This window comes from Crocodylus siamensis, chromosome 11 (genome assembly GCF_052110815.1).
Source record: "Crocodylus siamensis isolate JL-2025a chromosome 11, ASM5211081v1, whole genome shotgun sequence".
Taxonomy (NCBI): Eukaryota; Metazoa; Chordata; order Crocodylia; family Crocodylidae; genus Crocodylus; species Crocodylus siamensis.
This window is the reverse complement of record NC_143405.1, coordinates 2892375-2916596: the sequence shown is the minus strand read 5'-3', so window position 1 is coordinate 2916596 and position 24222 is coordinate 2892375. Positions and strand designations below refer to the sequence as shown.

The following is a 24222-nucleotide window of genomic DNA, read 5'->3' as shown; positions in this document are numbered from 1 at the left end:
CTTTTATTGCAGAAAAAGAGTATGCATTTTAAACCTGTTTATTCACACAGAACTGAAAGAACCTCAACAAATTATAGTTTAAATACAAATAAATATCAAAGATGGCTGTTAAAGGAAAACACAGCTGTTTGCCTGATTCCAATTCAGGGGCTACTTTTTTTCAAGTCAACTTCAAAAAAACAGAATTGACAGTATTGTTTTCAATAATGGAAGTACAAGTCCTTGGAGGATTGCTAAGGTCAGCCCATGCCTTGTACACGTGACAAAACAAGAACAAGGACTCCGTTTTCAAGGGAGGTTAATAGATGCAGTGCTAACCCTGGAGGCAGTCACTTTTTGGAAGTACCTGGCTAATGGGGGGTGAGGGTGGGGGAAATCAGCTGAAGACTGATCCATTTTAGGTTTCAAAAAAACCGCCTCTCTCAGACAAGTGCAAGCTCTCAACAGTTCAGAGGAATAAAGGACATACCTGCAATGCTGCATAGAATTTGCTGTACTGCAAGCGACGTGCTGTTATATAGTTAAAATTGGAAAATGTTGGTTTTAGACAGAAATCTTGAACAGTTTAAAGATTCCTTCCTTGCCTGGTTTAGAAGCTGCAATAGGTAGTAGTGTTGGTAAACTGCTTGTAGCTCATTAGCAAGGTAAAATTATTACACTTATTTAAAAAGAAAAAAGAAAGTGCCAAGTGAGAGTGTAGACACACTGGCAATAGAGGGGAAAAACCCATTTACTGCCCTGGAGCAAGCGCATGGTGCCCTATAAATCCTGCTTACATGTGTATATACCATAGCACTGTATACAGAAAGGAACCAAGCATTTGCAGTTTTATGGGCCCTTTTCCCAAGTCTTTCAACACGGCAGAGAACATGCAGCGAGGAGGATGTGCTGTGGGCTGAGCAACTGGAATGAAGCACTAAGAAGCACTAGGTCATTAGAGATGTAAATTAAATGCCTTCTAAAGCAAAGATAATCCCTAGAATTCAGTAGCACCATTACACCACATACTCCTGCCACTCAAGTATGCCCAGACATACTCAAGCATCTTTGCTAACCAATCACAAGTGCAGTTGGGGCTGCGTGGGAGGTAATGTGTCTGACAGATGTCTTGGGGGCTACAGTCTCACGCTGTCACATCTGGTTTATGGACTGATTGCTAAAAGGGATTATATTTATGCATACATGATATGCCGCTGTATTAACTTTAAACAAAATAATGTTACCCCAGGAACTTCTCGTGTCCAAACGTGGGACTTCAGGACGCACATTCTACAGTGCTGTCACTTTCAGCGTACGGAATGAAATCCACTGGTGTACAGCAGCTTGATCATGCCAATTCACTGAGAAATGCAGACATCTATCACTATTCTGAAGCATTAACACTTAAAAATGCCTTGCTCTCCTGTGGTTACATCTACCTTTAAAGTTAAGAAGTCAAGGTGCAAAATTTTGCTTCCTTGCATATAAATTCTGCATCGATAGTTGTTAAAAAGGTTGCAAAATTCTTTTAAAATTAGTTTTAAGACAAAAAAAATTTCTATGTAAGCTACTGATGGCTTCAATTTAAAAAAAAAAAAAAAAAAGGGAAAACAAAAAACTAAGCATTTCCCCCTCCCTGCTTAAAATAAGTTTGAGCAAAGCAGCATACTCCTTTGGATTTGCTCTTAAGTGCAAGATCCAGAATTTAATACAACTTTCCTTGCATTTGCTTTCCTATCAGCCCACTGGCCAAAGTTTCCGGTTTTGCAAAAAATATAGACAAGCAACATGGATTGTCTAAGCATTAGTCACAAAATTTGGATGAAACCTTAGCTTTTGGGGACGGCATTCCATTCCATACATACACTGGCAATAAGGATCAGTTATCGGAACACTTAAAATGTTATATTATAAAACACCGGACCCTATACAGTGATACTGTGCTCAGTTGTCAGTATCCTCCCCACTCTACAAAGTACAAAAGCACTGAAAGATTCCCCGTTTTCCTGCTACTGTGATCCATTCACAACCATCATCTTCTGGATTTCCAAGCTGTTCTGGAGTAAGGAGTAGTCCTTTTTTTATCTGGTGGTTTGAAGTAAGAATAAGCTGGTGCTGCTGGAAATTCTGCATCTGGATTCTCTGCCATCATTTTCAGCTTGGCTTCAATTGCTTTTATTTTTGCACTGACACTGGACAGGGGGGGAAAGTGAGGTAGAGGTGAGATTGACTCTGGTGAAAGACAGCATTCACCCCTCTTCCCCCCCCCCACCCCAAAAGGGACTGCTTTGCCACCCTAAATTCACAGGAACTTTTCACCAACACTGTCCTACCCAGTATGGAAAATATTAAACATTTCAGCTTCCCCAAGAGGTAGCTAAACAGCAGCATGTGATTTAGGTAATCTAGGAAGTTAAGGACTTGACCCACATGACATTTCTTAGACAAAGGCTCGCTAGTCCCAACACCCAGTCCTTTGTTTTAGGCCAGCAGTCTATATGCTCTCTATTGTCCAGGTGATACTTTAGACATTTAAAAGTTCTATAAGTGCATCTTAACGTTTTTAGGGAATTTATACTGGTCAAGAGGACATGGCTTCTTAACTCTCTCCGCCCCTTTTATAGAGACTTTTCCCCCTTCAATTTGCTTCTTCAGATCCAATATCATAGCAGATAACACTTATGTTGCCCTGGCAATTTTGTTTATTTTAGCATGTTCGACTTTTCTACCAAGGAAATTCTTGCTTTCAGGAAGTAGCTAAATCCAGTTACTACACAGGCAAACAATGAGTACAGCAAAGCGGTGAAATTACCTGTCTTTCACTTAAAAAACAAAGGAACCAAGAGTCAGTCACAAAGAGGACAGAGCAAAAGACTAGGAATTAATTCCTCACCCATCTATTTTTGAAATCTCCAAAAGCTACCCCTTCACTGTATTCTGTGCACCCGAATGATATATATTCAGCCTTGCACTTGCACCACACCCCAAATCTCCCTTCAAGACAAGATGTACTATCCTAATGAGGAACATCTAGTGATTTTTGCACTACCACTTTCACTTCTGTTCCAGAAAAGTTATGAGAAACAGAACACCTTCTTATCACCCAGAACAGTCTCCTAACATGATAGGCGTGAGAATTTTTATTGCCTCTAAAAATGAGGTATTCAAATTATTGCTTGGAGCAGACCATTGAGGCACAGTCTCTAGAATCTGGTACAGATATAAAATACTGCTGAAACCAATTTAAAAAGGCATGGGACTCCCTTGGTCAGATGCAGTTACGTGACCAACATTTTTTAAGCGTAGCATCTTGGTGGTTCCATGTTTCCATAAATGTGGAACTGACATGCCAAAAATTCTAAAAAATATATCTTACTGCATTTTGTTTCCCATTAAAAAAAGACACTGCTTAGTTATCTTTTCAATTGCGAGCAAGCAAGCAGAGAGATTATGAGCCCTTTCCAATCCCAGCAATGTCAAAGGGTGTCATGGTCCTGGTTTGAGTGATGTGGCCACACCTGAACCGGGCAGGTTCCTACCTTAAGTTGGACTGGGTTGGCTCAGTGCTGGAAGATGGCTCAAGGCTGATGGGAAGAATTTTCTCATTTTTATTATGATCATATCTCTGTTGGGTAGAAAAAGGTACATTAGCAAAGATTTTGCTTAAGTGAACATTATTACATGAAAAGCATAGACATCACAGCATTTGCTATCAGAAACACTTCCAAATTGGATTAATGTCATATAACATTTTTCCGGAAGGCAAAAAGTCTTTTGGTCAAGCCACACAGAAACCCAACATTAGCATTTATTCTGCTTCAGCCTGGCGGTCAGCTAAGAACGTGATGCTGGGTGCTCATGTGTACTTTATTCTGGACCATTAGGAATTTCTTACAACTTGCTTTGCTGCCTATACTATGCTCCTAAGTGCCAACTCTAAACCTTCCAAATGTGGCTCAGGCTTAGCCAGATTTAAGGTTTGGGCTCAACGGTAGAGCCATCTGCCTCGATAGGTGTGATCTCTATACAAGCACTGTGTGCATCTGAAGTGTGTTTGTGCTGCGCTTTGCCTGGCTGCAGTTGCACAATATCCTGCAGTGGCCAAGTAACGCATGCAAGACCTGTGCTTAAACTCCTTCGTTCTGCAGAAGGCAGCTTATTAGCCTGTCGTCTCAACGGGCCTCCTGAAATACTCACAGCCTGTTCTGCTCCCTTGTTTCGCTTGGCATGTTTTCAGGTTTGTTTTTTTGCTAGAGCTGCTCAAACTGACAGCGTCTGGCAAGGTTTTCTCCGAAACCTTGGCTGTTCATTTAAAAAACTATGTAGCAGGGTGCTAGTGGCGTCTAAAACAAACGCTCATCATGCTACGCAAGAGCCTCATGCAGTTAAAAAAAAATCTTTCCATTCACAGATTTGCAGATGTTCCAATGAACTGAACTAGGTTATTTTGCATGCAGTTTGCCCTACTCCAGCACTGCTTGTGCACCCGGCTTTTCAGCATATTCCTCTCCATGAAGAGGCTCGCTGCACTGACAGAAATTCCATTTATGGCCTGATCATTTTTCAGGCATCCGGAAGCATGTAGCAGGCTAAGAGTTTCAGAATTCAGAGTTCAAGAAATGGAGACTAGGTTTGCAAGAATCTGCATGGACTCAGGGGAGTGCTCAGCCCTTAGGGCTGATAATTAAAGCAACATGGCCTCCCTTAACAAGGGTGCCTACTTATCTAGCACTCGAACAAATACAGCTGTACTTCACGACAAGCACAGAGGGCAGGGAGTTCTGTAAGTAACCGTTTATACAAGTTAGAAGCAAACTACCCCACATATATTCATAGGAGCATCTCACTCCCAAAAGCCCATTTTAAAACAAATTCAAGCTCCAAATGGAATAAAATGAAAAAGAATTGCTTTTCATTTACAATGTGACATCCCAGCTGCAGAAAAAAGGGACAAGAAACCCAAGAAGCTAAAAAAGAGAATTTAAACAGAATTTGCAACCATCTTCTACAGTGAAACCCTGAAATTAAATGCAGAAATTCATGTGCCAAAAAGGAGGAAAAGGCTATTTTAACTATGCAGCATACTGATGAAGTACAGCACTTAAAGTCAGCAGTGAAAGGCAATACTGCCACCAGCCTTTTAGGAAGCTGAGTGGAAAGCTAAGCAAGAGAGGATTTCAGTGACACTCTTCTGTCCAAAAACCTTGAGCCAAATCGCAAACTGACTGGGGCTAGGAAAAAACTTCCCTAAGGGGTTAGATATTTCCCTAAGCGTCTGTTATGGAGATTCTACACCTGGCAGGATGTTAAATTAGACAGACCACTGGTCTAACTCTGTGGGCCAGCTCCCACATTTCTGCATTTACTACAACTGCTTTCTTGGAGTGTCAACTGAAATGCAGCTACCGCTCAGTACAGGAAAATCAAAAATTGATCCTTGATATCTGGTATGTACAGTTGGTCATAAGGGAAGCCCTTAATAGAAAAGATTGTCAGAAGAGAATGTCCAAAAAAAGGGTTCAAAATATACAAAAAAAATGTGCTGCAGTGTCTCTGTGTCAATATAAGGAAGAAAAAGCACAGTTTAGAGTCCTGTAGTAGCTTACACACATTGTAAATGCTGAACTGAAAAAGTAGAGTACAGAAAAGGACAGTCATTAAAGTATTTCTCATTTTAACCCCACACAGATAAACCACTCAGGTTTGCCATCAGAAGCTTACCTTGACTTGGGCGTGTGCCCACCGCACCACCAGCTTCTTAGAGAGAGCCAGCTTGCCATTGAGACACTGGATAGCTTGCTCTGCTTCCTGCACAGGAAGATAGCTCAGTAAATAGAACAATTCTAAGTCTCCAGTCAGAGTCTGTCTCAGGTTTAAGGACCTCTCTTTTTTGTACGATTCACAAGAACAGCCAACTAAGAGCACAGGAGCAATCTACACTGCCATTCGGTTACTATCCACAGGACCATTTAGCCTCTATATACATTACTTGCAATGAAGAAGACAAAATGGTACGGGAGTTTCCAATGAAACTAATGCATGGAACAGCAGCTGGGGGACGTTTACATTACTGATATTCACTTTTCACTTCTCTCAGCCTCACCCCCGCTGCTTCCAGCACAGATTCTGCTAGTACAGTAGTGCTAGAAAGATCTGAGAACAAGACAGGACGAAGAGAATACAAAGGCCACCAGAATTCGTAAAGCACAGTATCTGGCAGGCAGGAGACCCATTCAGTGTTCGAGCTGATGACTGTGTCCTGATTACCCTGAACTGTGTTCAGTTACCCTAAAGGCCTGCTGCACTGCAAGACCACTATGATTGTTCAGTTTCATTGCAATACCATTGTCATCAGCTCCTCTCTGCTGCAGATCTCTGCTCGATCATTCCTTCCTAAGCAGAAAAGCAGTGGGGAGCCAGGAGCAGAGGAAGACTGTATATGCAGCTCTTTTCAACTGCACAAATCTAATTTGAGACAACAAACTCAACTGTTGTGGCTAGAAGACTACAAAGAGAACTCAGGTTTCCATCCAAACTTCAAAAGCACAAGCTAGAAACCCAGAAGGTTCTCTACTGCGCGGCAGCTGGAGAAAGGCACAAACCCCATGGCTTGTACCAGTCTGACGCACCAAGATCCAGGAAGATGGGGGGGAAGGGAAGAAGCCTCATCAGTCCAAATTACGGTACTGCGCACCACTCAAACCTATATTTATTATCTTCCTGGACTGCCTCATGGCTGTCTCATTCTTGCTGGAGTCAAAAAGCAGGTGTTCAGGAAACAGACCCTGGCTCTTCCTAGCAATTCCACCATCTGGGTGGGACTGGTGTATCAGGGGCGGGGGGGTAGGGTTTGCAAGGCTTTAGGTAGCTCCTTCCTCCCTTCACTCATCTCTAAAACTGATCGAAGTAACAGGCAGGCAAGGTAAGCCACCAGTTTAGAAGAAAAGACCACCACACACGCACATAACTTACCTGCTTGGTTTCAAAGTTGACAAAACAGTATCCCCTGGGCTGCCCTTCCAAAGCACCAGACTTATGGAAGAGGAAGTCAAATTGCTTTACTTTGCCAAACTTCTGCAGAAGTTTGAGAAGGTGGTATCTGGAGAGACAAGACAACAGAGATATTTACACAGCACCTTCCACTGGAGGTTACAGGTGGGAAACAACAAGACAAAAGGTAAAATGGTCACATCTCAAATTCTGCCACTCAGAAGCAAAACCTAGGGATAAAATTCTGGTTCAGGCAGATAAACATTCATGTTCTCCACCAGCTTCCTTTTGAATGTAAACCTAAATGTTAGGCGGACATAGATTTAGCGGCGTTATCACGGGGTTTTGTTAAGCATATATGGAATCCAAGCACACAGTATAAGAGCTCCCACCTGGCCAATCTGCTTAGCGGTTTGGTGTGCCACACACATAAAATAAGACGACTGCTCCTTAGGATGGTGTCAGCTGATCTGAAGGGAAACCTCAAAAACCTCTTACCTAACCAGAGTTCCTCTGCAACAAGAGGTGTTGTTTAGGGATTGAGCTGAGATGCCCGAGTTCTTGTGCTGCTACCTACTCGCTGTACAGAGTTTGGAGCTCCTTTCTGTGCCTGTTTCAGCTGGGAAGAACGCTCACCTCTCTGCCTCGGGGGGGTGGGTGGGCTCAGGCAGTTTCTGCAGTGCACTTTGAGATTCTTCACTGAAAAGCATGAAGAACCCTAAATGCACTTACTAAGACAGCACATGCATGAACTCAGAAGTTCAGTAGTTGACTCAGACTTCCAATGTGTCAAGGACCTTCAGGAAGGTGAGAGACTGGCAAGTGCACACAGCCCTTTATTTTTCTTAAAGGAAGTCTGCAAAGATGTTTGAAGCTTCAGCAGATGAGCAAGAGTTCCAGGAATGCAAGTCATCTACCAAGAGGGGTCAGCGGACATTCAGGATGTGCACTCAAAAGAGGTGAAGAGGCAACACATTTTCAGGCCAGCAGTGGATACAGGCCAGGCTGCTTTGTGCTGGAACGAGCAGATGCTAATCGATTGCCGGAAAAGTCTTCTTACACCCCTTCGGGGGCAGGAGGGGGAAGGGGAAAGAAATACTGAAGTGATATTTCCTAAGCTACTTTCTTCTGAGGGACCTGAGAACATCCTACCTGTGCTCAGTGGAACAAAAATACAAACAAGGACATATTTTTAAAATACTGAAAAAAAATTTAAACCTTTGAAAATTGCACTTGGGATATACTCAATTTGTGAAGACACTGAAGTCACTTCTTGAACCCTGTGGACCTAGGAAATGGAAGTTCCAGAGCCTCTAAAATACATATGATAAAGCCTCAGTTTATTTCTAAGACAATGTCACACATTTTAGTAGCCACTTCAGCAGCGTGAAACTAAAGACTGTGAATACTCTAGCACTATCTTTTGTCTTTGGCCTATATTGATTTGAACTAGGGGATTTGTTCTCTGTGTAACAAAAGCCATATGCAGCTACCTTGCCAAGGAGAACACATTTTGGTTTTGTTTTCCCTTTGAAATTCCCCTCAGCCAAGTAGTAACTATTTATTTCTATTTTCCTGGCAGAATAGGAGTTGGTAAATGTCTTAAAAATACTGTAATCATGAAGAGATCCCCAGCTGATTATACAAAGGACATCTTTGACCAGGACACCCTTTATCCTCAAACCACTCTTAGCCCCATTTCTAGGACTACAGGGTAGAACTCCTGCTCTCGACGGAAGGCTAGAATTGCAGTCTTGCGAGGGTCAAACAGCACTGTTAATAAGAGCACGTGTCAAGTCTGCTGTTTCTTCCTAGTTGAGCTCAGGAGATTTGACAAGTGGTTCCACAAGCCAAGTCAGAGAAGAACCAAAGGGGAAACTCTCTCTCAAAAGCAGGGGGTGACTGAGGAAGACCCCACGTTCATAAGCTTTCCTAGATCAGCTCTCTGGGTTTCATGGTGTCCTGAGCCACTCACACAGATGTGGCCCCTGCAGGTTGCTCCAGCCAGCCTCAGTTTCCACTTCCTGTCATCTGATGTGAATGTGAGACAAACCAGGAGCTCTCCCATTTCCTTTTCCTCCAGCCTTCCTCCTGGCACCCTGAGTGCTATTCAAACACATTCAAGGCTTCCTCTAAACAATGCTATCCCAAGGATACTGAAAAGGTACAGGGCCACATGCTAAACCTATTATTACTGGGAATTGTGCTCCATTGGGAGCTAGTAAAATGCCGAACAACTTATGTGCACATTGTTTTCTAGGTAAAACTCATCAAGATGGGATCCGAGACAAACAGCAGCACATGTGAAGGAAGACAAATGTGCAGCACTTCATCCTGTGGAGGCTGCATGGAGATCCAACGAGCACCACTGAGAGCAGAGGTTAACTTAGGTGCTGTCATGTAACAAACTTCAACACAGTAAACAAGAGCATTCGCATTTCCAGGACATCCTTTAGTGGAAGAATTCACATAGTAAGCTGCTCACCAACTGAGAAAAAGACAGCTGCTACACCCATTTTATGGACGAGCAAGCTGAGGCACACCTAAAGGATGTGACCCGTCACAGCAAGCCAGGGGCAGAGAAACAGAACCCCAAATCCTAACATCTGGTCTCCCATCCTGCGACAGGGGGCCTAAAATTGTGGTCTTGTGGTCTCCAAAACACCCGCAGTTAGTCACGGGCAGCTAGCTGGTGTCACGGTGCTGGCGCATTGCGTCTCCAGGTTTTAGAAACCTAAAAATACATGAGACATCTTTTCTAGCGGTATTTTTCTCGCGCAAGAACAATCGCTGTAGTTGCCACGGGAACATTACACAGCAACCACCGCCGAGAAGTCTTCCGTGCAGGCGCAACGTTTCGGACGCTTTCCCGCCCTGATCTCACAGCAGAACAGTGGCACATGCAGCCATGTCGGACCGCGCACGGCGTCCCAAGAGCTGCTCTGCTACGCGACAGTGGGAAGCTGGTATCGTTTCGTTCACAGTCGTGACATGCACCACCGGTGCTCCGACCCGCTCATTTCCCACGAGCTTGACGGCGCCTGGCCGCGGGCTGCTGGCTTTGAGCACCTCCGTCCACAGCTGCTGCGGCACCGCTCGAGGGAATCGCGCGCGCGGGTCACCCAGCGGCGCGGCATTGTCGGTTTTGACTGCGCCGCCATCCTCACCGCCCCGCGTACCACGTACAGCGCCAACGCAGATGGCCACGATCCTTTCTCCTTCGCACACGTGTGGAAAACTGGACCTTTCCTAAAATAACCTCGGGGACCCCCACAGGCTTTCAATGCAGAGCGAAGGGAACGGAAACAAGCGCACACGATTCAGCCACGGCGTTGAATGAGACGCGAGAGCATCTCAAGTTACCCGGCTCCTCCTCCTCCCCCTCCCGCCGCCCCAACCCCCCAAGGCCTGGAGGAGGCCGCGCCGCGCCGCCAGTACTGAACGCGGGGGGGGCACACAAAAAGAGCCGAGGCAGGAAGTGACCCCCCCGCCCCGGGCCCGCGGAGTGAAGTGACCCCCCCGGCCCGGGCCTGCACGCACTCGGTGATCTTGGGGTCGAGGTTGCCGATCCAGAGGCGGTGGCCGTCCTGCAGCGCGCCCTCCGACAGAATGGACGCGTTCTCCAGCGGCAGCGCCTCGCCCGCCGCCATGGGCCCGGCCCGGCCGCGCCTCAGCGCCTGCCCGGCCCCGCCCCCCGTACGTCACAGCCCCGCGACGCGCGGAGATGACGTAGACGCGGCGCGCGGGCCTCGACGGTGGTGGCCGTGAGTCGGGCGCGGGGAGACCCGCCGGGCCTGCGGCGGGGAGGGGACGCGGAGCCGAGGGACGGGGGGCTACGTGGGAAGGGGAGGGGACGCGGAGCCAAGGGGGCGGGGATAGGCGGGAAGGAGACGGGGCTGCGGTGCAGGGGTGGGGGTGGAGCATAGAGGGCGGGGCTTGAGCGTAGAGCAGGGGGCGGGACACTGAGCCAAGGGGTGGGGCTTGGTGGGAAGGGGCGGGGTCAGCCCCAGGTTGGGGTGCCCTAGCTAGGGGCTTCCTTGGCAGCAGAGAACTGACACCAGAGGAGGTCCGGGCCCAGGGGATTTAGGCTCCGGGTGGCACGGAGCAGGCAGGAAACGTCGGGATGGGCGTCCGTCTGCCCGTGAGACCGGGCGCCACACCAGTTCCTGCTTGTCTGAACGGGTCCGGCCTCCCAGCAGTGCTGACCGGTGCTGCCCAGATCCAGCGGGTCCAGCTGCCCCTGCAGGCCGCTCCCGCGGTGCCGCCGGACCAGGGTGGCCTTTTCTGCCCAGACCTCAGCCGTGCACAGGCGTTTTAGGTCGAATGAGAAGCCATTTTACCCTGTGATTGTGCAGGACTGAACCAGCTCTTCTCTTTCCCAGGGGGCCTGAGGCGTAGCCGTGCATCATGGCCCTGGCAGCACGCTGTGTCCGTCTGCTGCGTCCGCTGCTCCATAGTTTTCTTGCAGGAGCAGCCAGGCCACCCCAGCAGGTTTCCGCAGGCTGCTCAGCCCTGCTCCTGAACGCCTCCAGGCCGTGCGGGGTCTGTCCAACAGTGCCGACCAGGCCTCTGGTAACCAAGAAGGGCAAAGGTAAGAGAGAGATCCCCCTCCATGAGAGTTTGCCGCCCCTCGTCATGTCTCCCTGCCTGATGGAAAGCAAAGCTTGTTGTCTCGTCTCATTTTCTCGTGCCTGTTTTTTGGGAAATGCTTGTTTTGGTGACCACAAATCTCATTTTCCCTCTTCCCCCAAAAGACTCTCCATTGTCAGTCTCTGTGTAGGATGTATTTAATTTAATTTCAAGGTCCCTGAACACTTGTTGCAACAAACAGGACTGTTTGTATGAATAAGGCAAGCAGGACTTGGCTCCTGGGCTGTGTTTAATCTGCAGCTGCTTCATGGACTGTGATAATACCAGCGTTAGCTTTACCTTGGCTAACTCCGAGGCTGACAGCAGCGCAAGCCGGGCAGCACAGAGCTCACGAAGAGCCAGTTCACTAAGCGGAGTGCTCTGTGTAAGTGTCCAGAGCCCCTGGTCCAGGAAGGAGTGCAGGATCAGGGCATAAATGAGCTATCCTCCCATTCCAGGCTGGAGTTGGTATCGCAGCACACACAGCATAACTTCCAAATGCATCTTGGGTCACGTGTTCAAATGCTGAATTATTTATGCATGTACAATGTGCTTATGTCACTGCAGCCCAAGCACTGATTTGTTCCTTTCAGTTTTCTGATACGTCTGCTTGGTAGGAGACTCATGTTTGTTTGTAGCACAGAGATTAACTGCATGTGCAATTTGCAGCTAAAGGAAAAGGGCAGTCCCAAGCCAGAGTGACCATCGATGCTGCCTCAGTGGAGGATGTCATCAATGTACAGGAAGTAAATGCAGAAATGTTGTCGGTGTTGGAAGTTCTTAAGGAAGATTTCAGCAAAAACCTCAGTATCAGAACCTCGGCAGGTCAGTAGTTTGCTGGTGTAATTCTGTGCTCTCTGGGACCGAGCTGAACAAGCCTCCCCAGCACAGAGCCACGTCTTTAATTTTCTGCAAATTGATTTTCATCGTACGGAGTGGCTCACCAGGTACCGCATTACTCCACCTTAAAACCCTCAGCTAAAGACTTTCTTCACCCTGAGCTTGACCAGGAAGAATCCATTTTTGTTAATAACTTCCTGAAAATGGCTTTTGTAAGTGGGAGATGTCAGAAATGTCTAACCGAACTGTTTGCAGATGTGATGAAGAAGCAAGCTGTCAGCTAATGGTGCAGTAGGGCAGGAAAAATCCAATTGCCATTAAATTAGCCTTTTGGAAATTGCCATCAGGCTGGTGTCTGGCATATGCAGACTTAACTCTGCAATACATATTTGTGGTTAGTGACCTTTACAAACCCTGTTCACTTAGCAAATTTTGTGCTTTGGGAAGGACCTGAATATATTTGACTTAGCTATGGTTACTATAACATGCTGAAGCCACGTGTGGATTCGTGAGCAGTATCCTGTTTCAGGAATAAAACTTAACATTAAACAATGAGCAAATCTGAATCCTTCACCACCCCCAGCTCTGACTGGGGTACTTGAGTCCTTAATGGTGTTGGAAAGTGCAACTCAGTCTCTTAACTATTTATTTTAACCTCTGTTATTTTTTTTATCATGCTGATAAAGTGCCCCTTCTCCCTTGTGCTTTCTGGCCTGTTAACGTTTTGCAGCAGAAAGTGGAGAGCAGATTAAGAGGAGCTGAGGGAGAAATAAAATACTTTAGCCAATGAACTGCACCTCCTCCTGGGACTTGGGAAAGAGGTGGGGGGTTTCAAGGAACACTGCCAGGTTAAAAATCACATGAAAAATCTCTATCAACATCCCCCATCCCTTGAGTTGCATGAATTTGAAAAATGACGTTTCCCTTTCACTCTTTATATTTACCTTTTCCATTCGGGCAATGAACACAAATAAGGCAGCTTCACTTTCCTGTTGCTCTAGCTTAATGCCGAAGTTCTGCTTTCCAAATATCACAAGGGGATACATAAATGTAAACTACAGGGCTGGCTCTGCAATGGAAAAGTAGACAGAATTTAAACACCCATTGTCTTCTTGTCGAATGCTTATACTTTGCATACTCTAAAGAAAGCAGGAAAATAAATGCCTGTTTTAACTGCTGTTTTGTGTTGGACAGAAAACCGCGGTCTACGATTGGCATGCCACTGCATTCTTGTTTGTTTTTTCAGGGGCTCTTGATCATATTATCGTGACAACGAAAGATGGAAAGTTTCCGCTCAACCAGCTTGGGCAGATCTTGCAGAAATCACCTCATCTTATTATAGTCAATATGGCTAGTTTTCCAGAGGTAAGCTGCCATTCCCAAAAGCATTTCGGAGTCCAGATGCAAAGAGAAAGGGATGGAATGGATCAGAGGCAAAAGCATTTTATCCCTGTCCACACGTCAAGTAATCATTGCTGCGCAGGGCACCCACCATGTCACAGCTGAGTTCCATCCTGTGTCAGGGGGAGAAATCGCAAGATTGAAGCTTTTGGGGCTTGTGTAATAGGCTTCCATCACTTCAGCCAGGGGTGCCACAAGTGGCATGGGCAGCTCTCTGCACCATGCAGCAGACTGAGGGGGGACAGGCGGCATGGTTGCAGAAAGGGCAGGGAGCTCAGAGCGTGGAGTAGAAAGCAGAGTAGTAGATCAGGCAAGGGAAGGGGGTCAGAGTAGCACTTGGGGAGGGTGTAGGCAGTTCAGATCCAGGTCTCACTGTAACTGAATCCCAATGCTCTGGGGTGAGGCAGTTTGGACAACTCATTCTGTGACTTAGTCCACCTGCAGGAAGGAACCGAGACTGGCCGAGAGGCAGGTGCCGTAGCAGGGGACTGCCACTCTACATGCCAGCATCCTACACCTAACTAGAGGCCTGCTTCACTGTTAAACACCAGCCAGAACTGCTTGTCTAGACAGGTCGTTGTGTAACACATACACTGGGAACCAAACAAAGGTTTCTCCCTAGATTTACAAGGAGAGGCTAAACACCTGCACAACATTATTCACTTAGTGACGCACTGTGTCGTTTACAGCATCTATCTGGCACTTGCACTGTATTAAACATCACACAAGTATTATGTGTAAAGAACACGTGAAAGAAAAGCACAATGTAGATCTGCTGGGCCAAACACAATTTGTATTATTTAGACATAAAGTTTACAGAACCTGTTGGGAACTTCTTGGGGAGCAATTCATTTGCTGTATCAGGGTGAGGCAATAGTCTGGTATTTTTTTCCCTTCCTCCATCTCATCTAACATACACGTTAAATAGTTTGAGCTGTAGAAAGGAAAGTAAGAGCTAGGGAAGGGACCGTGGAATAACAGGTTTAGGCTTCTGACTTATATGATTTCTCCATTACTTTCAGGTCTTAAAAGGTGGTGACTGGGTTTTACAACATTGATGCAACATTATTTGCATGCACTGAAGACATAAATGCTGCATGGCTTTAACCTCTGCCATAATTGATAAATGGTGCACACTATAAATACAATCTTTGGTAGCTGCCTGTAGGCTACAAGTTAATGATGGGAAAGAGGAACAGAACCATCAACACTCTTAAGAAAGCATAACATCAGTGCATGAAAAAAGGTTCATGTCTTTTTTTTAATTGCCCCTGTCAAAGAATGACTTAAACCAACAAACTGGCAAGAACCTTTCAGCAGAAGTACCTGATAAAATCTGAAGTTTTGTTACAGTGCAACCACAGGGTTTGCCTTTATGGTCAGATATCCCTGAGTATTGAAATCTGTTAAAACCTGGTTTGGGGATCCACGCTGCTCTAATGCTTGCTGTTTCTAGACACTGTCTTTTCTTCTTTCCCTAAAACATCAGATGCTCAAATGCTGCACTGAAGAGAACTGTCTTCTGCTCTCTCCAAGGCACTACACCACATCCCAGCACATGCATTTTGTAAGGGAGAATGTTTAAAAGAGAGGTTCATGTCCTGAGTGAGTCAATACAAAGGCAAAATAAAGCTAAAGCAGAATATGCAGCTCCCAGTAATTCTGTACAGAAATTGTCGTCAGAGGAATTTTAATACAGGAGACGTTGTGAAATATAGCAGTTAGAACTGATCCAGCTGAGCATTTAAGCATGTGCTCAACTTAAGGTGTCAAAGGACTCGTGTCCCTTTCCACCTTGCTGTTCTTTCACGTTCCCTTTTAGTGCAATCTCGCCTCACTGATATGTTTGTGTGCCAGGCCGGTGCTGCAAACACCCTCAGGTCAAAAGAAGTATAAAGGGTTGAGTGCTCAAGTACTCCACTGAGTCAGGGCGTCAGTACAACAGGTAAAGCCAGCAGGCCAAATTTCTCCCTGGTGTAGGACCACTGAAGATAACCGGATCCTCTCCACCAGCCCAGTTTGTGGTAGAAGGCAAAGCAACCCAGGTTAATACTTATATCAACACTGGGAAGATGAAGGCACTGGGTACATGATAGACACCAGCCAGTTCCCAGGCGTACCTCTTGTGATGGGTGGAGTGGCCTTCCATGTTGGGCACCTTCCTGTTGCCCGGGATGTTGCCTTGCAAGTGCCAGCAGGAACAGGGCTTGAAAAGTCTGTTAAAAAAGAGGCATAGTGGGGAATGCCTGGGCTCCATTCCACACCTCCCACCGTTGCTCGGGTTTAATGTCACTGGACTGCAGTGAGGAAGGAGTCAAGCAGGTTGCCATTTCTAAATAGGCCCTGCACAGTTCCTAATGCAGAATGCTTACTAGCATCTTTAAATGCCGAGACTTTCCGCCAGCTCTGCCCCAACCCAGGCTGGGCCACGGGGATTTGCTGTGGTTTTGATCTGCATTGCCTCAAACCATTCAATTGGTTTCAAAGAGGCAAAACTGTTTTCTTTTGTTGTTGCTTTTCCCTCCCGCCCCACCCCCAGCTCACCGCCCCCAACACCCCAATACCAGGAGAGGATATAGTTTGCAATTCAGTGTGATCAAAGGTCTCCGCACCAGTGTAACTTCCTGATCTCACTGCTAACAAAACTAAATGCTTCCACGTTCAGTGGAGATGGATTGCCAGCTATTGACAGAGTTCTGGCATCTGGTAATCATTATTTACTAATTCCCTTTACCTTTTGATCTGGTTTACAGAGTACAGCTGCAGCTATCAGGGCTATAAAGGAAAGTAGAATGAACCTGAACCCGGAAGCAGATGGGATAATAATTCGGGTGCCAGTTCCTAAGTAAGTAATTACGACTGTCTGTAAATTCCCAGTTACACAAGACGATGTCATGGACTGCACTGGATTCCTTTTGGGATCTCAGTTGTGTGTCCCCAGGAGGGAAGTGCACATGGTGACTGTACTGCCCTGACAGCTGCATTCCACATCTGGTTGTTGAAGCCATCCCCCACTGCTCCAGAAGTATCTGGTGGAACCTCTTCCAAGCCTCTGAGCTCTATGCCACCGCACTTTGGTGTTGGCAGCTCGGCCCTGCCCAGCCCTGGGTGGTTGCGGCAGTTCGCAAGAGGCGGCCAGGCGCCTTTCAAGCCAGACTTGCTGAGTTGAGTGGCTGACTCACCACCACGTTACAGTAAGTCAGAGGAGCTTGGCCAGCATCTAGCCATGCAACACAGCAGTAAACCAGGAGCAATAGGGGTGAAACGTCGCCCAGCTCCTGAAGACTCAGCACAAGGAAATGCTGGTAGTGGATGCAGGTTTACAAAATAAGGGAGAATTCATCCACTCCCTTCTCCCCTGTTCATCCCTGCAATCTAAGTAACTGTTAATTAAAAATCCACATCAGTTCCAGAAGCAATCCCTTTTTATGTTCTCTGCTAAGCAGCTGTGCGGGGTCAAAACAACTCCTGTATTTAGAACATGCACAAAGGTCTCCCTTGATAAAGGCACTGGACTTGTATCTGTTCTCCATGACACTGGTGCAGATCCCAAATAACTCTGTTGACTTGACTAGAGAGAGCAATACTTTCTGGCATCACTAGGGGTGGTTTGCTTGTCACCAAGATCGTTTAGAGTCTGATTTCACTTCTGTTGGAGTCACGAGAGCTGACTTGGAAAGGAATGGACCCCGTGCGTGTTACAGGTTTATTGCCCCTCAGGATCGTACTGAAGCATGGTGCTTTGCTGTGGATACTGCATCACTGGAAAAGCCCAATGGGCCAATCTGGCTGTGGTTTTCTGCTTATTCATTTACATGAATTGGGCTCATCCATGGATCTAGATGGATTGTTAAGGTGCAAGCCTAGGGCTTGAGAGACCAGATCTGGGTCCCTGCTGCAGCACAAGCTTCCTGTGTGACCTTGGGTGAATCCCTTAGCGTCCCTTCGCTGCCGGCCCCGTTTGTAAAAGGCCAGAGCTGCCCTGCCTCGCCTAACAGAGAAGGGTCATGAGGATCCGCACGTTCAAGCCTAAGGTGCTTGGGTCTGACGGGTGAGGCCCGGAGAGGAGCCTCAGATGGAAACAAGCATTGCAGAAGCACGGCACTCAGCACACCAGGCCCAGCGAGCGAGGGCACGTGGTGCATCACCCCCTGCCCCGTGTCGCGTGGACATTTTACAAGTAGGCGACTCCTAGGAGGTGAAGATGAGCTGCATTTTCCTCGGGCTGAAAGGAATTCGGCAATGCTTCTGTGGCCGTTCTGGCCATGGAGCTCGCTAATTGTTGGTGTCTGCCGCTTTCAGCAAAACTGAAGGAGATTTTCATTCCGTTTGCCGGTGCCGCTTTCTTCCAGACGCTCTCTGCCCTTCCCCCACCCCTAAGGAGTGGAGGCAGAGAGGAGGAGGAGGGCGCTATTATCTTCATAATTGCCTAGGATCTCGGGCTGCCGCACAGTAGTTTGATTGTTAATGGGCACTTGGGTCATCCTTGAATATGAATTACAGAGGAGGAGAAATCCAGAAACAGGCAAATCTTTTTCTTTTCTTTTTCTACCTTTTTCTTCTCGTTTCTTTTCCATTGTTTTTAAACAAATGGCTGTGTTCTCTCCCTCTCTTTTTGGACCACACCGGAGGAAGGACAAGCCTTACCATCTCCCTAACTGTTCTCATCATTAGGAGACCCCCCAGCCTGCCCCCTTCTCACGGCTGATAGAAAGCCGTTGTCCTTATTCGCTTAGCGTTTCCCCAGGTGATTAGCAGGCTGGGCCATCCGGGACTGGCAGGGTCTCATGATCATTTTGCAGTCAGCCCATGTCCCAGTCAGGTCTCCTCTTCAGCCTCATCCCAGAGCTCCCTCCCTGTAGCAAGACAGAATATTTAACAGGCTTTCAAAAGGCCCGGAAGCACAGAGATAGTTTGAAAATAAATCCAAACTGACTCATTCAAAAACAAGTCCTGCCCTTTTAAATGGTGCGTCTTGGAATTAGTATTTTTTCCTTTTTTTTCTTTTTTTTTAAAGCTCTTCCTAAATTTTTCCAGCTCCCTAAGAGTATTTGCAAAAGGCAAACTGACACTTTTTGTGAGAGCCAGAGAAAGCAAGCATGCACAGAGAGGGGAGGTGCGTGGCACAAGCCACCCAGAAAACAGGCAGGGAACCGTCTTCCGTCCGTCTTCTGTCAGAGCGGGTCATTTCAGATGTTCGCCTCTGTAGTAGGTATGGGCAGTATTTTCCAGATCAAACAAATTTTTCCCCACCAAGTGCTGGGGGGAAGCCTGGTTCTTAAAAAATATATAATACATGACTTCTGAAACATCTTTAGCTCTTAACACTGCCACGTTTCGTTCCAGTCTGTCACTTGGACATGTGTGGGTCCACCCTTGCCCTTGCACAGGGAAGAGGGGAGCCTGAGGTGGTGATACCTGAGCATTTTCAAACTGCAGTTTGCTTTTCCCTGTTCTGTCTCTGCATCTTCCTCAGCTTCATAAAAAGACTACTTGGTTTCACTTCACTTTCACGTCTGCGTCCTTCTCGAGCCCCTGCGTTTGTGCTGCAGGCGCTGCACAGGCCGCGTTTATTTGTATAAAAACGTTTCCCGTCTTTCACAATCCATGAGGACATTTCTGTCGCTTTGATTTCTCAGGCAAATTTGACCTGACCTCCTGCCCTTTGTGGAGAGCCTCCTTCTCACAGCCATCTCTTTTCTAATCCATTGTGTTAGACTGGACAGTTTTTGTCCATTAGGAATATTTTTGCACGGTCTTTACTGAAAGTCCGATGAGTCACTTAAAAGTTTAATGACTCATTCTTCGCTTTTTTTCTTTTCCCTTGAAGAAACACCCAAGGTCCCGAGCCTTGGGAAACTGAACTTGAGGCTTTGCATCTAAAAACGCAGCTGTCCTTAGAGTCCCGCACTCCAGTTCTCTCGTAGAAACAGACGTCTGTCACTCACCTTGCACCGAGAAATTTCTCTCTTATGCTGGGTCTCGGCTCGTATCTTGAACCGTCCAGGCAGAGTGTCCTGTTAAAGCTAATTCCCTCTATCGGGTCCCTCTCGTGGTCAGGAAATTCCTAGCATTTATGATCCAAACCCATTCTTACCAACGCACGCTTCTGCTGCCGGAGACCAGAAGTGGCCACATTGTTTTCACGCCACGTGCGTGCACATGCCTCGCACTTAAAAGAGACCATCCAAATGCCGCGGTGTTTGGACAACTGCCTGCCGGTGGAAGGAGACAAAGAGGAGATGCTGTCAGCAGCTTAGCACGCGCTTCTGAAAGCAATTGAATGCCAGTAGCCAGGGCTCGGCTATTGCCGTCCCTACATGGCCCCGGGTAGGGGTGCTGCAGACGAGCCTTACCACAGCAGGGACACCTGGACATGGGTCCAGCATCTCCTCATTTCTGGGGCAGTGCACTGCCTGTGGGCTGCTGCAATAGGGAGAAGCGAACGGGACAGGGGCAGTCTCCTAACCCTATTCCCCACGGCTGGTTAGGCCCCTCCTGCTTCCTCCGCAGCCCTGGGCTTTGAAGAGGAGACAAGACAACTGCCAAACCATACAAATGCAAGGGTCCCAGGCCTGGTGGCAGGATTGCTGCGCTCCAGTTCACAGCTGCCCTCGAATACCAGGAGCCTGGCTCCATCCCGGGAGCAGTATCTGCCAGGAAGAAGCACCCGTTTCGGTGGCGTTGCCGGTGGTGGGACTTGGGACCCCGCATCTCATTTCCCTGCGAAGCGCTGCACGGCTGTGCTGCAGTGAGGAGACATCAGTGTTAAGCAAGGCAGATGGGGAGGCATGAGATCCGCGACCCGGTGCCAAGAACAGAGGAAGTCTGGCAGCACTACACAAACAAAAACATTTCCTTGAGGGCCAAGCGATACCTACTGGGGCAGTCTGGCCACCCTCTGGCTCATGGCTTCATCCAGCCGGACAGCGAGGAGGCTCTCACGAGGCTCCCGGCCCCCGAGACCAGCAGACAGACGCCCCCCTGGGGATCTGCCCTTCCCTGCTGGTTTTGCCCACGTCACAGGGCTCCTGGCTCTAAATGCTTGCCTGCCCCTGCACTCTGACACCGGTGCTTTACATCACATCTGTGTGACCCAGAGTTTTTGGCCCTGCATGAAATAAACCAGCCAGGTATCTCCAGGACTCGGCCCCTCCAGACACCGTGCTCACAGATGGGCTCAGGGGGCCGAGACCCCCGACTCCCATCTGTCCCTAGCCATGCCTGTCCACCCCCTGGCCACAGCTTCAGCCCACGAGCAGCACAGCACAGGGATGGAAGGCGTGAAGGTCTGTCCTGTCTGCAGGTTCCTCAACCCCCCTTTTTGACGGCCAAATTCCCCTCAAGAAGAGCGGTGAAAAATGCTCGCTTTCTCCCCCCAACCCTAGGATAGGAATAAATGCCCAAGCTGACGACTAGTCTGTGTGTCTGCAGGCAGCTGCTGTGAGAGACCTGGCTGCCGAGGGGAGAAATTAAATCAGGCAGGACTTACTGGACTGTGATGACTTCGGAAAGGGCTTGGGAGTGAAAGCCCCATTGCAATGAATCCCTCCCTGCCAGGGGGCAGAGCTGGTGCTGCGCTAGGACCCCCCTCCATGCTTCCCCATTCCTGCAGGAAGAGCCTGGGCCTCACACTGGGGCAGTCGATTCATCGTATGCCACAACATGTTTGCTTTGCAGCATCCTCTGCCCAGAGGACTCAAGAGCTTGACCCAAGCTGCTTGGAAAACCTTAACTGTGGAGTTCCTTTTGCAGTCGTCAGAAGCAGGTGCTAGAAATGACTCGTCGCCAGGGCACCAGAGAGAGAGTGGTTAAGTGACTTGACCAGGGCCTGAGCAGGAGACAGTGCTCAGTTCCAGTTCAGGCCTCTGCTGCTCTCATTCTCATGACCTGGCCCCAGTACCCCTCACAAAAGCCAGCCAGCCATGGAAAGTGCGTGAGTTTTGCTCGGGTATTGACAGCGGCATCCAACTCAGGGGCAAAAAGCAGGGCACTGAGCATCTGAATTACAAGGCCAAGTTGCCGAAACTGAGTACAAACACACTAAGATATTAACCTTAGAGGGGGAAAGTCTGCAATCTTAGCTTCTCCTCAGGTACCATCTTACATACAAGCTTGATGGAAATACCACGTGGTTCCAACACATTTGTGATGAGTGATGACCACTGGCTCAATCAAGTGTAGGCTCCAGCTCCCCGATATACTTTTCAGTCTAGTCCGGGTGCAGGGGGGAGAATAAGGGGTTTTAGTATGAGAAGGGCATTTCCTCCTGCCTCTTCGTGGCTTTGCAGCTGGATTAGGTGTCTCAGTTTAGGGGCTCAGGTTTGGAGTGTGAGCTGCCCTCCTCGCTCCTGTGGATGCCTTGGCAGCACGGAAAAGGAAAGCTTAGATATTTCAGCATGATCTCCTGCCACCATGCAGAAAGCCACAAGCGTAATGAGATCTGATCTAAATCCCTATGCTGCTGCCGTGCTTTCTGCCCCCACTCTTCCCCAGGCTGACTAGATCTGTTTGGAGAGGTGTCTGTCCATGGGTCTCCCTGCCATGGGGGCTGTTTCTCCACAGCCTGCGTCAGACCGCAGGACCTCGGCCAGGCTGTGCTGTGCGTGACCGGTCTTTCTTCTTTTCTTGCTCTCTAGGGTGACCAGGGAGCACAGGGAGAGCCTTGTCAAGCTGGCCAAGCAGTACACCAACAAGGCAAAGGACTCCCTCCGGTGGGTGCGGAACAATGCCATAAGCTGTGTGAAGAAGACTGAGAGCACGGTGTCTAAAGACACCATCTATCTGTTGGAGAAGCAGGTATCCACCCCCCACCCTCCTCCCTGCAGTGAGCACGTGGACTTCAGCTGGAGCAGGGGCAGACCCAGCCTCAGCTGGCATCCGTCAGCCCAGCTCCATCGCCTCCCGTGAAATCAGCCCCTGGTGCTGGCAGAGGCTAGTGATGCCGTCCATGAGACACAGCAGGACTTGCCCAATAACTGCATGCGAGCGCTTATACTGAGGCCAGTCACTCGGGGGATACAGCTAGGCCCATGCCTCAGCACATCACTGAGCAGCAGTCATCTTCTGGCCTGGACAGCTGCTGTGCCAGTCACAATAGGAAAGCCGGGTAACGCGGGAGAAGGGGCAAGTCGGGCTAACTTGGGTCTTGTGTTATGTTGCCACAGATCCAGCAAATGACTGATGATACCATGGCAGAGATGGACAAGCTGCTGGCAGCCAAGACCAAGGATCTGCTTGTATGAGCCAGCTGCAAGTGAGCATGGACTGGGTGCACCGATGGGGACCTCTGTGCCCAGGTAGCAGCCCCATACAGCTGATGGGACAGGTCACCTCATGCTTCACGGGCAGATTCACAACTTGATTACTCATCTCATTGGCTCTTGACTGTATTGGGTGGGGGATGAAGTGGCCTCTTTTGAGGACAGAACAGAGCTGTGGCAGGGAAGTTTGGGAGGAAACGACAAAATTTGCAGTGCCCTCCACAGAGGCACGCAGGAGACCAAGGGGCCTGTGCTGCTGTGGGCGATGCCAGGTGGGAGGGACTGGCACGAGGGGCAGTGACTTTGCTGGTGCCTGAGCTGTGGCAGCACGTAAACTGAACCAAAACTTCAGCACCACCCATGGGGCCCCTCAGTCCACAGCGGGAGCTCTGCGGTGCAGCACTAGAAGCCTCCAGAAAGCCAAACTGCTCCCACAAGTCGCAGCTGCTGTGTGTTGCGGGCACGTTCGTGGGGGGCAGGACTCAGCCCTTCCGGCTGCAGCGTCTCTGCACTGGCAGATCGTCCTTGCCGCCTGCCCTCCAGCATCCCAGCAACTCTGGGGAAAAACCAGCTGCAGGTTAGCCCTGCTCTTGGTGCAGAGCCCCTCCAGCCATCAGCCAAGCCCCCCAGACGGTACGTTGTGCACAGACAGCACGGGGGGAGGCCACAGGTTCTTCCCGGGGCTCAGGCCGCTCCTGCCAGCAGTTCTTGGCTTTGTGTATTTTGGCCCAGCACGTTTTGTCGTGATAAATGAATGAAGGAGAGGCACAAACCCACGGTGGCTCCACAGCTGGCAAATTGCTTTCAGCCGATGGCTTCATTTCTTCTGACACCGATCAAACCGCCTTTCTTTCCCTCCCTGCATCGGCAGGACTTCTAAGTTATGACAGCACTAGACAAACCCACTCCCTGCTGACCTGGCCCGAGCAACACGCCAGCATTTTTAGGCTAAGCAGGAAGGTCTCATGCTCAGCGCAACACCTCAAACCAGCCCTGGGGAGCGGGTGCGTTTATTGCAACGGGAGTGCGGGTTTCTCAACGCGGTTTAAGGGTGCAATGGAAAGTTTATAATGGCGGGGAGGGGTGTTCCCAAAATAAAAAAACAACGAAAAACTCAAAA

The 24222-nt window shown here is 48.5% G+C and overlaps 2 protein-coding genes across 3 annotated transcripts; one reads left to right on the top strand and one right to left on the bottom strand.

The window, feature by feature from the left end:
- Positions 1-22: 22 nt before the first annotated feature.
- Positions 23-10706, bottom strand: RBM18 (RNA binding motif protein 18). The gene is made up of 5 exons (XM_090021256.1): positions 10510-10706; positions 6952-7078; positions 5701-5787; positions 3519-3604; positions 23-2171 (listed from the first exon to the last, which is right to left on the bottom strand). The coding sequence occupies exons 1-5, from the start codon at positions 10617-10619 to the stop codon at positions 2012-2014; spliced, it is 570 nt and encodes a 189-aa protein (XP_089877382.1). The 5' UTR covers positions 10620-10706; the 3' UTR covers positions 23-2011.
- Positions 10607-24222, top strand: MRRF (mitochondrial ribosome recycling factor). Of its 2 annotated transcripts, XM_090021254.1 has the most exons (7): positions 10607-10733; positions 11352-11560; positions 12268-12423; positions 13685-13803; positions 16593-16684; positions 22479-22638; positions 23007-24222. In XM_090021254.1, the coding sequence occupies exons 2-7, from the start codon at positions 11377-11379 to the stop codon at positions 23082-23084; spliced, it is 789 nt and encodes a 262-aa protein (XP_089877380.1). In that variant the 5' UTR covers positions 10607-10733; positions 11352-11376; the 3' UTR covers positions 23085-24222. The 2 variants fall into 2 exon arrangements, with proteins under 2 accessions (XP_089877380.1, XP_089877381.1); XM_090021255.1 differs by lacking the exon at positions 10607-10733 and having other exon boundaries at positions 10953-11560.

Bases quoted from the DNA above. Each gene is read 5' to 3' on its own strand.
- RBM18 (XM_090021256.1), bottom strand. From the start codon at position 10,619: ATGGCGGCGGGCGAGGCGCTGCCGCTGGAGAACGCGTCCATTCTGTCG. The intron at 7,079-10,509 runs GTGCGTGCAGGC...TTGTCTCTCCAG, and splicing joins CTCGACCCCAAGATCACCGA to ATACCACCTTCTCAAACTTC. The intron at 2,172-3,518 runs GTAGGAACCTGC...CCCCCTGTCCAG, and splicing joins CCAACCCAGTCCAACTTAAG to TGTCAGTGCAAAAATAAAAG.
- MRRF (XM_090021254.1), top strand. From the start codon at position 11,377: ATGGCCCTGGCAGCACGCTGTGTCCGTCTGCTGCGTCCGCTGCTCCAT. The intron at 12,424-13,684 runs GTCAGTAGTTTG...TTGTTTTTTCAG, and splicing joins CAGTATCAGAACCTCGGCAG to GGGCTCTTGATCATATTATC. The intron at 16,685-22,478 runs GTAAGTAATTAC...CTTGCTCTCTAG, and splicing joins ATTCGGGTGCCAGTTCCTAA to GGTGACCAGGGAGCACAGGG.